Genomic DNA, 12,840 nt, shown 5'->3' on the forward strand with positions numbered 1-12,840 from the left:
GTGTAATTAATTAATGTTTAATGTTTATTTATTTTGAGACCGAGTGTGACCAGGGGAGGGGCAGAGCCTGATGCAGGGCTCGAGTTCACAAACCGTGAGACCATGACCTTGATGAAGTTTTGGGGTGATGGGGGTGGTCCGGAGCCAACAGCCAAGAAAGAAATCTTGAAGACACTTTGGTGCAAAGAGGCAGTTTGATTAAACCATGGGGACAGGACCCGTGGGCAGGAAGAGCAACACTGGGGTTGGGCCGATGGCTTGTTATATACTATGGAGTTGGGGGAGGTGAAGTCAAAAGGGGGGCCTCCAGAGGGACTGTGATGTGCTAAAGAGGACTTCTAAGATACCTGAGGCCTTGCTGTTGTCAAGCCAAGGTGGTTTTCCCTCTAGTGACGCATCACCGTTAGGACGGTAGGGGGTTCCTGGAGAAATGTTCTCTGGATTGGCCTCGGGTATTTGTCAGTGGGCTGCAGGTTAATGAGGAAATTGAATTTTATCTGCCATTTCCTTCTACCTTTGTTCCCCACAGCACTATGGAGGGGTGATGTTGGGGCTCCGGAAACTGAGACCACAGGTTTCTGGAGATTGGGCTGTTGATAAGATTGCCTTTTGTCTTGTGATTTACCCAGACATTTGTAAACTGATGGAGACTCGGTCCTGAGTCTGTGATCTTGGTAAATTAACCATTTGTTTCCTTTCCTCTCCTTTGTCCTTGGGCAGCAGGAGAGCTTGAGGAATAATGACACATGTCCCACAGCGGGGAGGGGCGTGCTAGCTTGTGCTGGGCCCTCAGCTTGCCCTATGGCCTCTCATCGACCTGAGCCGAAAGAAATCAGGAGTCGGATGCTTAACCGGCTGAGCCACCGAGGTGCCCCCCACACCTGTATGTACATCAGGGGCTAAATCATCCGGCTTTGCTCCTAAAGCAGCAGAGGCAGGAGGAGCAAGGGAGGGAGGTGTTAGGGCCTCAGCAAAGAGTAGCTTCTCGCCAGGAAGTAAGGTTTTGCATCATTTACTTTTGGTTTCCAGAGGCTGCCCATTCAGCTCGATAAACAAACTTTTCTCTCCAGAACCTTATATCCCCTTAGAGATGGCATTTAATTCAGCATTGGAGACCCCTTGAGTCAGCAGTCAAGACCATATCACCTGTCAGGTCGAGTCCTGGCCTGCCCTCGGTAGTGACCCCATCCCTCTCTTCTTTCATTCGGAAGAGAATGAATGACAACCCAGGTACCCTTTGAGAGGCTGGTCCCATACCTCTTGCTGCTTAGCCTCTAAACTTCCTGAACAGCTAGGGGAGGGGTGTCCCCTGCCTCCCGCTTCTCACCCGCCAGTAGGACAAGGGCCTGCATTACACGGCGTCCTGAGATCTTCTAATGCCCTCTAATGCCTTCCGATGCCTAGCCTGTGGGGTCCTCACTTTCTCTCTTCCAGAAGCCATGTCTCAGTCAGCATCCCGTCCTCATCACCAGGACGGTCAGAAAATGTGCAGGGTCTCAGGTTCTATCCTACTTGCAAACTAACAAGCTAACGTGTGTCATTGATGAGGGAAGCAAAGGCAAGAGAAACGTAGTTTAAATTAAATTCCCTTCCCTCCTGCAGCCCAGTGACAGGTGGCAGGGACCTGCGGCGTGTAACACGCCCCTAGACGTTTATGCTGCTTTAATGCCTTCACGTTCACACTTCCGTACAAACTAAAAGCAACCTTATCTGGACGACAGCTAAATCTTCAGCATCCAGAAATTCCTTGGAGACTTTCGGTATCTATACCTCCCTCCCTCCACATACTCGAAAGTGTATCTATGTAATCCGTCGCTCCCCACAACCCCTGTGCAGCTCTCCCTGCCCAGGGTCCTGTCGCCGGGCTGTAATAAAACCGCCTTTTTGCAGATGCTCAACGTCGCTCCTCATCAGGGAAATACAAATCAAAACCACACCGAGATACCACCTCACGCCAGTCAGGGTGGCTAAAATGAACAAATCAGGAAACTACAGATGCTGCCTGTAGTGGAGAAACAGGATGTGGAGAAACGGGAACCCTCTTGCACTGTCGGTGGGAATGCAAACTGGTGCGGCCGCTCTGGAAAACAGCGTGGAGGTTCCTCAAAAATTTAAAGATAGATCTACCCTATGACCCAGCAGTAGCACTGCTAGGAATTTACCCAAGGGATCCAGGAGTACTGATGCACAGGGGCACTTGTACCCCAATATTTATAGCAGCACTTTCAACAATAGCCAAATTATGGAAAGAGCCTAAATGTCCATCAACTGATAAATGGATAAGAAGTTGTGGTTTATATATACAATGGAATACCACTTGGCAATGAGAAAGAATGAAATCTGGCCATTTGTAGCAACGTGGATGGAACTGGAAGGTATTATGCTGAGTGAAATAAGTCAGGCAGAGGAAGACAGATAACCACATGTTTTCACTCTTATGTGGATCCTGAGAAACTTAACAGAAGACCAGGGGGGAGGAGAAGGGGGAAAAAAAAGTTACAGAGAGGGAGGAAGGCAAACCACAAGAGACTCTTAAATACTGAGAACAAAAAGGGTGGATGGGGGGGGAGGGGAAAGTGGGTGACGGGCATGGAGGAGGGCGCCGATTGGGATGAGCACTGGGCGTTGTATGGAAACCAGTTTGACAATAAATTGCATTAAATTTAAAAAATAAATAAAATAATTTTAAAAATCACCTTTTTGCACCACAGACGTCTCAAGCATTCTTTGTTGGCCATTTGCTCGCGAACCCCACTTCACATGTCATCAGCATGAATGCAGGCGGTGCTGCGGCAAACACTCGGCGCCCCCACTCGGGGAATCAGCCCCGGTGCCGGCCCGGCGGAGTCACCTCCAAAGGCTGAGCCCCGCCTGACCCTTGACAGAGGCCTCCTTTTATGGCTGGGATGGCAGGGGGTTTGGGGCGCAAAAGGAAATGGGGAGGGCGCCCTTATCGGTGGCGTTCCGGGCGGTTGGTGGGCACAGGGGCAAACAAGGTTACAGAAGCCAAAAGCCCGCGAGCGGAGAGTCCAGCCTCGGGCATCTGGACTGTCGTCTGGACCGGGGGTCATGCTGCAGGGGCAGGATTCTAGCTTGCGGGCGCGGTCCGCAGAGGCAGGGCCGCTCCTTCTCCGGAGGAAGACACCATCCCCTCCGTCACGGCCAGTGTCTGCCTACACGGCCCTGAAAATGACCCAGTGGTCAGAGCCCCGCGGTCCTGCCACGTCCTCAGCGCCGTGGTGGCTGCCCCCGCCCCCAACACAATTCTTTCTCTAAATCTTAAGAATGACATAGATTTGCAAGGTGGGTGGCCAGAATTAGGAACATGAAGCGTCCGAGCCTAGTGGGATTGGCCGTTTCTAGTGGGAAACGCCCATCTCCCTTTTCTGCTACCAGCGGGCATCAGCCACTTGGGTAGGGACGGGCCTCCTTCTGTCCCAATGAGTCTCGCTCGAAATTCCGGAGGGCTTTTTCAGACCCTACAGAGCACCGATTCCACGGGTACACTCAGTCCTCCAGAGCCGAAGGAGGCCGCTCTACTCTTCCCAGGAATTAGACGGTTGGTCATCGGATTAAGAGTCCCACCCACTCTTCGTTTTCTAAGTGGATAGATACTCCTGCAGTCACACACGAGTGTTGGTGCTCCCGCCCATTCCTTCTTCAGCCTCCCCATTTTATGGCTCACGGAGGATTTACTCCATCTACATACTAATGACTCACAAATCTGTATAAAAGTCCTGGCGTTGCCTGGACTTATGACCTGTATGTCTGTGGGGTGGTCCCATTGGGATGTCCTATAGGAAATTTATGTGTAGGGGCGTCTGGGTGGCTCAGTCGATTGAGTGTCCGACTTCGGCTCAGGTCATGATCTCGCAGTCCGTGAGTTCTAGCCCCGTGTCGGACTCTGTGCTGACAGCTCAGAGCCTGGAGCCTGCTTCGGATTCTGTGTCTCCCTCTCTCTGACCCTCCCTTGTTCATGCTCTGTCTCTCCCTGTCTCAAAAATAAATGTTAATAAAATAATGTTTATTTTATTTTTGAGACAGAGACAGAACATAAGCAGGGGAGGGGCAGAGGGAGGGAGACACAGAATCTGAAGCAGGCTCCAGGCTCTGAGCTGTCAGCACAGAATCTGACGCGGGGCTCGAACTTGTCAACCGCGAGATCATGACCTGAGCTGAAGTCAGACACTCAACTGACTGAGCCACCCAGGAGCCCCTGTTTTTTTTGTTTGTTTGTTTGTTTGTTTTCCACTCAGACAGCCCCTAGTTAAGAAATCTTCTTTGATTTTCTAGGCAAAGACAACTCTCCCTCATTCATTTACACGGTATTCTAATAGGTAATTCATATATTTACTATATATAGGTGTATACACACACACAAATATGTGAAAGTAAATTATATTTCTACATGTTTGCTTTCCTAACGAGACTACGCTCCCAGAAAACAGGATATAAGAATAAACATAACAAATATAAATATGAAAAACGAATAAGTATAACAAGTAAATATAAAAATACTTATATATCTGCATCTTACTCCTAAACCCAGCGTCTAGCCCCAGAGTATGTACCCAATAATGTTTGTTGAACTATTTGGGGTTAAGTAGCACTGAGTAGGCCGATTCTTGAGGCAAGATGTGACTGTTATTTGTATTTCATTAGCCAGTATCCTCACCATCGAATTAGGCATTGGTATTAGCCAAGAGTAAGTAGAGACGAACCTCTTCTACTTTAATTGTTCATAATAACCTTTTGGCTCATAGATCACCTTAAACATATGAATGTAGAGAACGCTTTAACCAATAGATCTACCTCTGAATATACACACCAAATTTTATGTGAAATTCCAGGAAGTTCATAGAGCTCTGGCCCCTCCCTTCTTTCCAATGTGTATGCAGACTTCCCATTTTGAGTTGTTTAGTAGGCTTGGTATCGGTATAAGGATTAGTACCCAATAATGGGAGACAGGATGCATGTGCATGAATGAAAACTGAAAGAAGGCTTAGAATAGATCCAGGGGCCCTCTTTCAACTTTTGGTGGAGACAGTTGGTGGGGATACGGTAAGAGAACTGTGGGCTGCTTACCTTGAGTGCCTCCCTCAGTGTTCGTCAGTCACCGATGCTCCAGAATATTACCATGAGTTTACAGGTCCTCCACGGGTGTCCACCAATGGCCAGAGTCGGTGGTGTTGATTGGGGTAGAGAATTAAGAGGCAAAAGCCCTAATATTTCGAGAAAAAATAATGGTCTAATGAGGAGAGTTTAACGGTTGTTACAGGACAACCCTGTAGTGAAGAGATAATCCAAACGCACAGATTTGAGAACATCCTTGTCTCCATCTGAAGCCATTCCTTCCTGCTTTTCTATTGCACTGATTAGATCCCCATCAAGCATTTCCACCTTTAGCGAATCTTTCCCAACATATAAACATATTAACTATCCCATTAACAATCTGCAACAAAAACAATAAAAATAACAGCAAAATAATTGAACTCCAAAACACAGTATCTTGACTATAATTTTCTTGTAGCTTTTATCCCGTATCTTTTCACTCACAACCGAAATTCCGTAAGGAATAACATGGAGTCTAAATTTCCACATTTTACCTTTTCACTTTCCATTCACCCCAAATCTACTGCAATTCGTAGGAGTTATCCTGAAACCGATCACAGGGACATCACCAATGAGCCTCCAGCTGACCGATTTTATTGGCAATTTTTCAGTTGGGGGTCTGTGATGCCATTCTAGAAAAATTGAGATATATTGGCTTTAAATTTTAGAAAACTCAACTCAAAACGAAATAGTTTATAAGGAAAATGTGTTATCTCACATAACTGCCACATCCCTTAATAGGGGGCCCCAAAATATGGAGTCTCCATGGTTCATCATCAGCTCATAAATCATCAAAGGCACCGCTGCTTCCTGTTCAGTTTTTGCGTGATCAGACTTCATGCTTATCAAGGTTGTGTGTGTGTGTGTGCGCGCATGCATGTGCGTGACAAGAACAAAACCACACATGCCTACATCCACCCAAAGCAGGGAGACTGTTTCTCCCCATGCATCTTTCTTTGAGAGCCTGAAAACCTTTTCCAGAAATCTTTAAGCAGCCCCTCCTAACACAGGTCACATCCACCACCTATATAATGAATCAAAACCGTGGGAGAAAAGATCCCCATTTTCCTAAGGATTTCTAAATAGTTAGATCCTATTTGGCCTTTGGTCCCATGCCCACCCATAAATGACCCAGTCTCATTGGGAAATAGACCGCTGTGATGAGCCTGGACTAATCAGGATTTTCATGTGGAAACGGGATGGACAGAGTTCTGCCACAAGGAGGGAGGGAGTGATGCTTGTTGGGCAGACGCTCACTAACACCTGCCGTACACTTATTTACTGGAGTGTCTGCTTATCCTTTATTATTATTATTATTATTATTATTATTATTTATTTTTGAGAGAGAGAGCACGCGGGCTTGAGCAGAGGAGGAGCAGAGAGGGAGACTCAGAATCCGAAGCGGGCTCCAGGCTCTGAGCTGTCAGCACAGAGCCGGATGCAGGACTTGAACCCACCAACTGCAGATCATAACCTGAGCCGAAGTCGCTTAACCCGCTCCGCCACCCAGGCGCCCCTCTGCTTATCCTTTAAATGCTACTGCTGACAGTTGCGGAGGCCCCTCTCCAGTCCTTTTCTTTCTCCAACCTCTTCCCTCACCACTTTGGGTCTCTTCACTTTGAAATCTATTTTTCTACCACAGATATTCCACCTGTGTTTGGACCCACACCCGCTTGGGCAGGTAAGGCAGCAAATCGAAACCAACCGCCCCTCTGCAGACACACACAGACACCCACTCCTACACACTCACTCACAAAGACACGCACACAGGCAGATGTACTCGTTCCAAATCTTTACTTCCGTTTAGTTTCTGTTTCCCGTAGCATAACCATCTGTTGAACTTAGAACCACAGAGGCACCATCTTCGTGCCGTCACACGCAGACACAGACACAGCACAACGTCCGTAGCCAGTCCGAGCGCGCTCCTTCCGATCAGCTCATTTGTAGGTCTTCATGTGCCACAGCCCGTCGTTTAGGTAATGGATGTTCTCGATGCCGATGCCTTTGTTGACTTTCTCAATATCCTCTGCGGACATCTTCATGACCCCGACACACAGCGCATGCTGCTTCCCCTCGGCCATGATTGCCACAACCGTATCTACCGCGGCCGGGTAGAGCTTAGCTCCCGGAGAGGTTAAGCCTGGACACATGATATTGGCTCCACTGAGTACAAACTTGATGGCTCCTTTATCGACCTGCTGGTGCGGCAGGATGAAAGGGTATTTGTGCAGTAGCCTCAGGGTCGGATAAAAAGGGCCTTCTCTTTGTCTAAAGAACAGTAACTCTCCGTTTACCGTAAGGATCTCTATGTGTTCGTGGCATCGCACTATTTTGACCGGATCTTTCTTAGGCAAGATCTGATTAAGCCATGGTTCAATACCTGGAAATTGCTCTATCAACTGGTTCTTAATGCCCTTAATAACGGAGGTTTTCAACTGGATGCAGTTCGACACATTTTCTTTCTCGTCAAATTTCTTGAACATGATCCTAGGCGCAGGGGGCGGCGACACGAACAGCCCCGAGCTGGGAAAACACGGCAATTCCGAGGGTCCCGCACAGGCGCTCACCGGAGGAAGGCCGGCTGGGAAGGTAGCGGCGGCTGTCGTTAACCGGAAGGGAGCGCGCTTTACGGCTCTGCGTGCGATCGACTTCCGCCCCTCGGGAGGCGGCGCGCCCGCGCCGGCGGTTCTGCGGCCGCAGATTCGTCTGCCGGGCGGGTGCGTGAAGGGGCGGGGCTGGCGGCAGAGGAGGGGCAGCGGGCGTTCCCGTGGCCGGAAGAGAGGAGCGCGGGGGGCCGGTAGTTTTTACTTTTACTGTCGGTAAGCGCAATTGTCGTCCCTCCAGTGACCCCGGCCACGGCCCGGGAAAGCAGGCCGGAGTGGCCCGGCCGTCCGGCCCCGCGGAGTCACCGCGACGAGCCGAGTCCCCGTCGTTACTCCCGGTTCCCCTCGCTCACACCCTCCCTTCTCCCCCCCGCCCTCTGACACTGTCCTTGCAAAGCCCTGAATGCAGCCTCCTCCCTGAGTCCTCTGCACCTGAACTTGAGAGGAGAGGCTTCCGGCCGGGAGGAATACACATCCTGTAGGATTTCATTCCATTCCGAGATGTCCACGCTCATTTTTAGTCAGAATATGGTGTCTCCTGGCCGATGTCACACGTGCTCCTGTAAACCATGTGCATCCTGCTTTGTTTGGGTGCAGTGCTGTGTCCCGCACGTGGGTAGGGTTGTTCACGTCTTGAGCCTTACCGATTTTCTGCCCACTTACTCTGTAAATTGCCGAGCAGCGTATTGAGATCTCCAGCTACGAGTGCGGATGTGTTTCCCTTTTCAGTTCTATCAACTTGGGATTCGTATATTTTGAAACCATTATCTGGTCTATACCCATTTAGGATTAATATGGAAGCCAGCCAGCTAATTAGATTTTATCCATGTGCATTTTGTCATCCTAAGAAGTGTGAGGCCCCTGAAGGCAGGAATTGTGTATTTTATGTCTGTATTCTTTGACCTAGCACTTCTCTCCAGTGAACACATGCTTAATTTGGGAAGCCTATCCTGCAGCAGGAATTATAACAGGTGCTGGGTATACAGTGGGAAAATAGCACGTATTTCCCCATTCTTGGGAAGCTTACAGCACATCAGGGTTATAAGTAAATATATATATATATATTTAATATATAAATATTAGCTTAATATTTATATATTTAATATTTATATAATTTAATGTATAAATATTTATACATAATATATATTGATATATAATATATATTAATAACTATAAAAATTAGAAATAAATATATAATTTAATGTATAAATAATATATACATATATATATGTATATAAACACACACACACACACACACACACACACGCATATATATATCTACCCATTCTCAGAACAAAAATCTGTTAGTCTGGGTTCTCCAGAGAAACAATATAGATAGGTAAATCATATTATAAATTATATATTTATATATATAAATATGTGGAAATATGTATACACATCTAGGTATAACTAATATATAATATATATTACTACATAATAAATAATAGTATATAAACAGGACATATGTATCTATTGTAGGAAATTGGCTCACACACTTATGGAGGCTGAGAAGTCCTGACATCCTCAATGAGCAGCAACCTGGACACCCGGGAGAGCCATTGTTGTAATTCAGTCTGAGTCCAAGTCCAAAGGCAGGAGAAGACCGATGGCCCAGCTCGGAGGCAATCAGGCAAGAGGAACCCCTTCTTACTCAAGGGAGAGTCAGCCTTTTGTTCTGTTCCGGCTTTGGATGAGGCTTGTCCTCATCAGGGAGGGTAATCTGCTTCGTGAACTAAAATGTTAATCTTCTGGAGACACGCCCTTATAGAAACGCTCAGAACAATGTTTGGCCAAATATACGGGCACCCTGTGGACCTGTCAGGTTGACACATAAGATCAGCCAGCACAACTAAGACCGTCACGTGAGGCAGGATAGCAGGGTGTTGGCATGTCCTGGCCTTAGAAGCCAGGAATGAATCCTGCTCCATCACTTACTAGATTGAAATCCTGAAAGTGACTGAATGTGTATGTGCCTCAGTTTACTCATTACAAAAGTGTGGTTAACAAGAATACCCATCTCGTAGGGATCGGGTGAGAATTGCTTGAATTCGAACTTGGAATGATTGGGTTTTAAGTATTTCATGTAGATAACTATTAAATTCACATGAAAACAGTTACATGACTATTGTAATACTCTCTTCACCCAGGATAAAGTATAACTGGCCAGACTTGAGCTTTCCCATTTATGGCCAGGTCTCTGATATGCCTCCCTGAGATTTCACTCCACTGACTTTGATCCCGAGAAGAGTCACACGTTTCTAGACACGGCCCTGTTAGTCTATGAGCAGCTAACCTTGTCTGTCATGTATGGGTTTTGTGTGCTTAACCTGACAGGATAATTCTTTTCCTTTGGGTTTCACGGGTTGGGTTGTTCAGTGGCTGTATGAGCAGCATGAACCAGATGTAGAAATTCAAGGGAGGAACAGTCATTAGTGGCTGGGTGACCTGTCTTTAGATGACTAGTAGCTTAATCAGAAATTGTTTGACCTGAAACTGTCTGTCTGAGGAATGTCCAAGGGATTTTTTTTAATGGAGTTATTTTTGAAAAGGGACTCTAAGAAAGTTTACTCTGAAGTTCCATAGCAACGAAAAGCTTTTTGAAGTTAATAATCATTCTTTTTTTTTTTAAGGTTTTATTTATTTTTGAGACAGAGCATGAGCAGGGGAGGCACAGAGAGAGAGGGAGACAGAGACTCCGAAGCAGGCTCCAGGCTCTGAGCTGTCAGCACAGAGCCGGATGTGGGGCTCCAACCCACAAGCTGTGAGATCATGACCTGAGCCAAAGTCCGATGCTCAGCCGACTAAGCCACGTTAATAATCATTCTTATCTGAAATCACATTCAATCTGTACACTGTAACTCTTTCCCAGGGTGCACTTGATCTTGGCCAACTAGCTTTGGTTCATCTACCATGAAAAGGATGCTAAACACTGCTTTCACCTTAAATTCTTAAAAAAAAATTAAAGAAGTTAAAGTTAAAAAATGAAAAACCTCTATCCTAAGTCTTTCTAAAATCTACGCTTCTCAAAAATCACGGAGCCTGGTCTTAAACTTTGTAGAGGAGTCTAGGTCTTTGAGACTGACTTACATCGGTGTAGGAAAAAATACGACACATAGATGTTGCTTTCCCAAGTGAGCAGGTTAAAACATTGAAACACATTACCAGTTCATTCTCGTAAATAATTTAAAATCAACTAAAAACTAATTAACTGGATTTTTTTTTTTAAGAAGGAAGAGGGGCACCTGAGGGGCTCAGTCAGTTAAGCATCTGATGCTTGATTTTGGCTCAGGTCATGATCTCACGGTTCATGAGTTCGAGCCTGCATTGGGCTCAGCTCTGAAAGTGCAGAGCCTGCTTGGGATTCTCTCTCTCCCTCTCTCTGCCACTACCCTGCTCGCACTCTCTCTCTCTCTAAACAAGTGAGTAAACTTAAAAAACATTTTTAAAAAAGGAGGAAAGTTATGGCGCAGACCCTGAAGTCAGACTCTCAGGCCCAGGATGTACTATTTACTAAGTTCTGTTAGCCTCCGTGAGTGTCATTTTATTCCCATGGAATCTGAAAAAATACAGTGTATACTTCACAAGGTGTGGTGTAGTGACGAGGAATAAAAAAAAAAAATACAGTATACAAATGACTTATAGTGAGAAACAGAGCAAGTACATTTACAAGTGTTTCCTTTGTTTATTTGCAAAACAGCCTTTGTGTGGTACTTATAAGGTCTAAGATTATAGTGAATACATAAAAATTTTTATGGGAAATTTCTGTAGCTTTGGATAAAGGTGCTAAGTCAAATAGTCAAGAGATGCCAGAATTGAGTTTTGTATCAGGAATCTCAAGGGACTTGGTGATGGAGACACAGTGGTGATGTTGCACAATTAAAGTGAGGAGAGTGAACGAGGAAATATCTCAGGTTCCTCGCATCTTCAAAATTTGGAGCACAATTCACCACCCACCGGGGTTGTCCTAATAGTTGCAAACCTTTCACCTCCCTACAGCTTTGTCTGCATTTTGACAAATGGCCACTAGAGGGCAGGAGAACCAAACTGAAGCCCCCAGGCGGGTCTCCAAGATTGGAACCGTGCGTGTTGGGGGGAATATTCTCAACTAATAGGGAACTTTTACCATACACGTCTGTTTCCGAAATAAATAAATCCATCTCCACAAAGTCACCAAACATTCCCAAGCTCGGGCGGAGCACATTCTAAATAGTCCTCTACTTGATTTACAATTTGTGAATTTTTTTCTCTATATTTATCTGTAAATAACAGTAAAGCGATTATTTCTGAAATGCTGTCTGTTAAAAAGTACATGTTAACCCCATGTTATTGGCTCTTCTTAAAGAAATACAAACTTCCAGTCATAAAATACATGGTAACATTGTGAGAACGTTTGGTGACAGATAATGACTGTGCTTCATCATGGTGAACACTGAGGGATGTGCAGGACCGTTGAGTCATGTCACCCCTGAAACTAGTATCACGCTGTATGTTAACGATGCTTCAATGTAAAAATCCCTCTTTCGGGGCGCCTGGGTGGCTCAGTCCGTTAGCCTCTGACTTCTACCCGGGTCATGATCTCACAGGTCAAGGCTGTGTGCCTGGAGCCTGCTTGGGAGTCTGTGTCCCCCTCTCACTCTGCCCCTCCCCTTCTCCCGCTCTGTCTCTCTCTCTCTCTCTCTCTCTCAAAAATAAATAAACATTAAAAACATTTTCTTAATAAATTTTAAAAAATAAAAAATATCTCCACATTGCTTCCATTTATGAACGATGTTTGAAGATTAAAAAGTTACCGTGTGTTGTAAAAATAATCTCACAACATCCAAAATGTTTTTAATTACATCAGTCAACTCACTGCCCCCTTCCCACCCCCCACCCCCCCCCACCCCCGCACTCCCCACCCCCCACCCCAGGTAATGCTGTTTCTCGTCTACTCCAGCAGTGCCCTGTACGGACCAGGCACACAAAATAGGCAGAAGGCAGGCCCCCCTGGGGATGCGCAGAGGAAAGGGCCCCACATGGGGGGGGGGGTGTGCAGAGGTCCCCCCAGTCTTAGGGGCTTCTGTTTCCAAACAAAACCCCGCAAGAGGGTTGAGCCCTGGCCTGGGTGGCCTGAACCCCACCCCCC

General features: G+C 46.4%; 1 protein-coding gene and 1 long non-coding RNA gene across 2 annotated transcripts; one reads left to right on the forward strand and one right to left on the reverse strand.

The window, feature by feature from the left end:
• Positions 1-6,889: 6,889 nt before the first annotated feature.
• Positions 6,890-7,747, reverse strand: LOC102962922 (malignant T-cell-amplified sequence 1). Its single transcript, XM_007081167.3, has one exon. It carries the CDS (start codon positions 7,593-7,595, stop codon positions 7,050-7,052), a length of 546 nt encoding a protein of 181 aa, XP_007081229.1. The 5' UTR covers positions 7,596-7,747; the 3' UTR covers positions 6,890-7,049.
• A 91-nt stretch (positions 7,748-7,838) lies between these two features.
• LOC122240201 lies at positions 7,839-9,828 on the forward strand. The gene is made up of 2 exons (XR_006219573.1): positions 7,839-7,931; positions 9,195-9,828. It is a non-coding gene; the product is annotated as an uncharacterized LOC122240201 (long non-coding RNA).
• Positions 9,829-12,840: the final 3,012 nt, after the last annotated feature.

Source organism: Panthera tigris, chromosome B4 (assembly GCF_018350195.1).
Source record: "Panthera tigris isolate Pti1 chromosome B4, P.tigris_Pti1_mat1.1, whole genome shotgun sequence".
Taxonomy (NCBI): domain Eukaryota; kingdom Metazoa; phylum Chordata; class Mammalia; order Carnivora; family Felidae; genus Panthera; species Panthera tigris.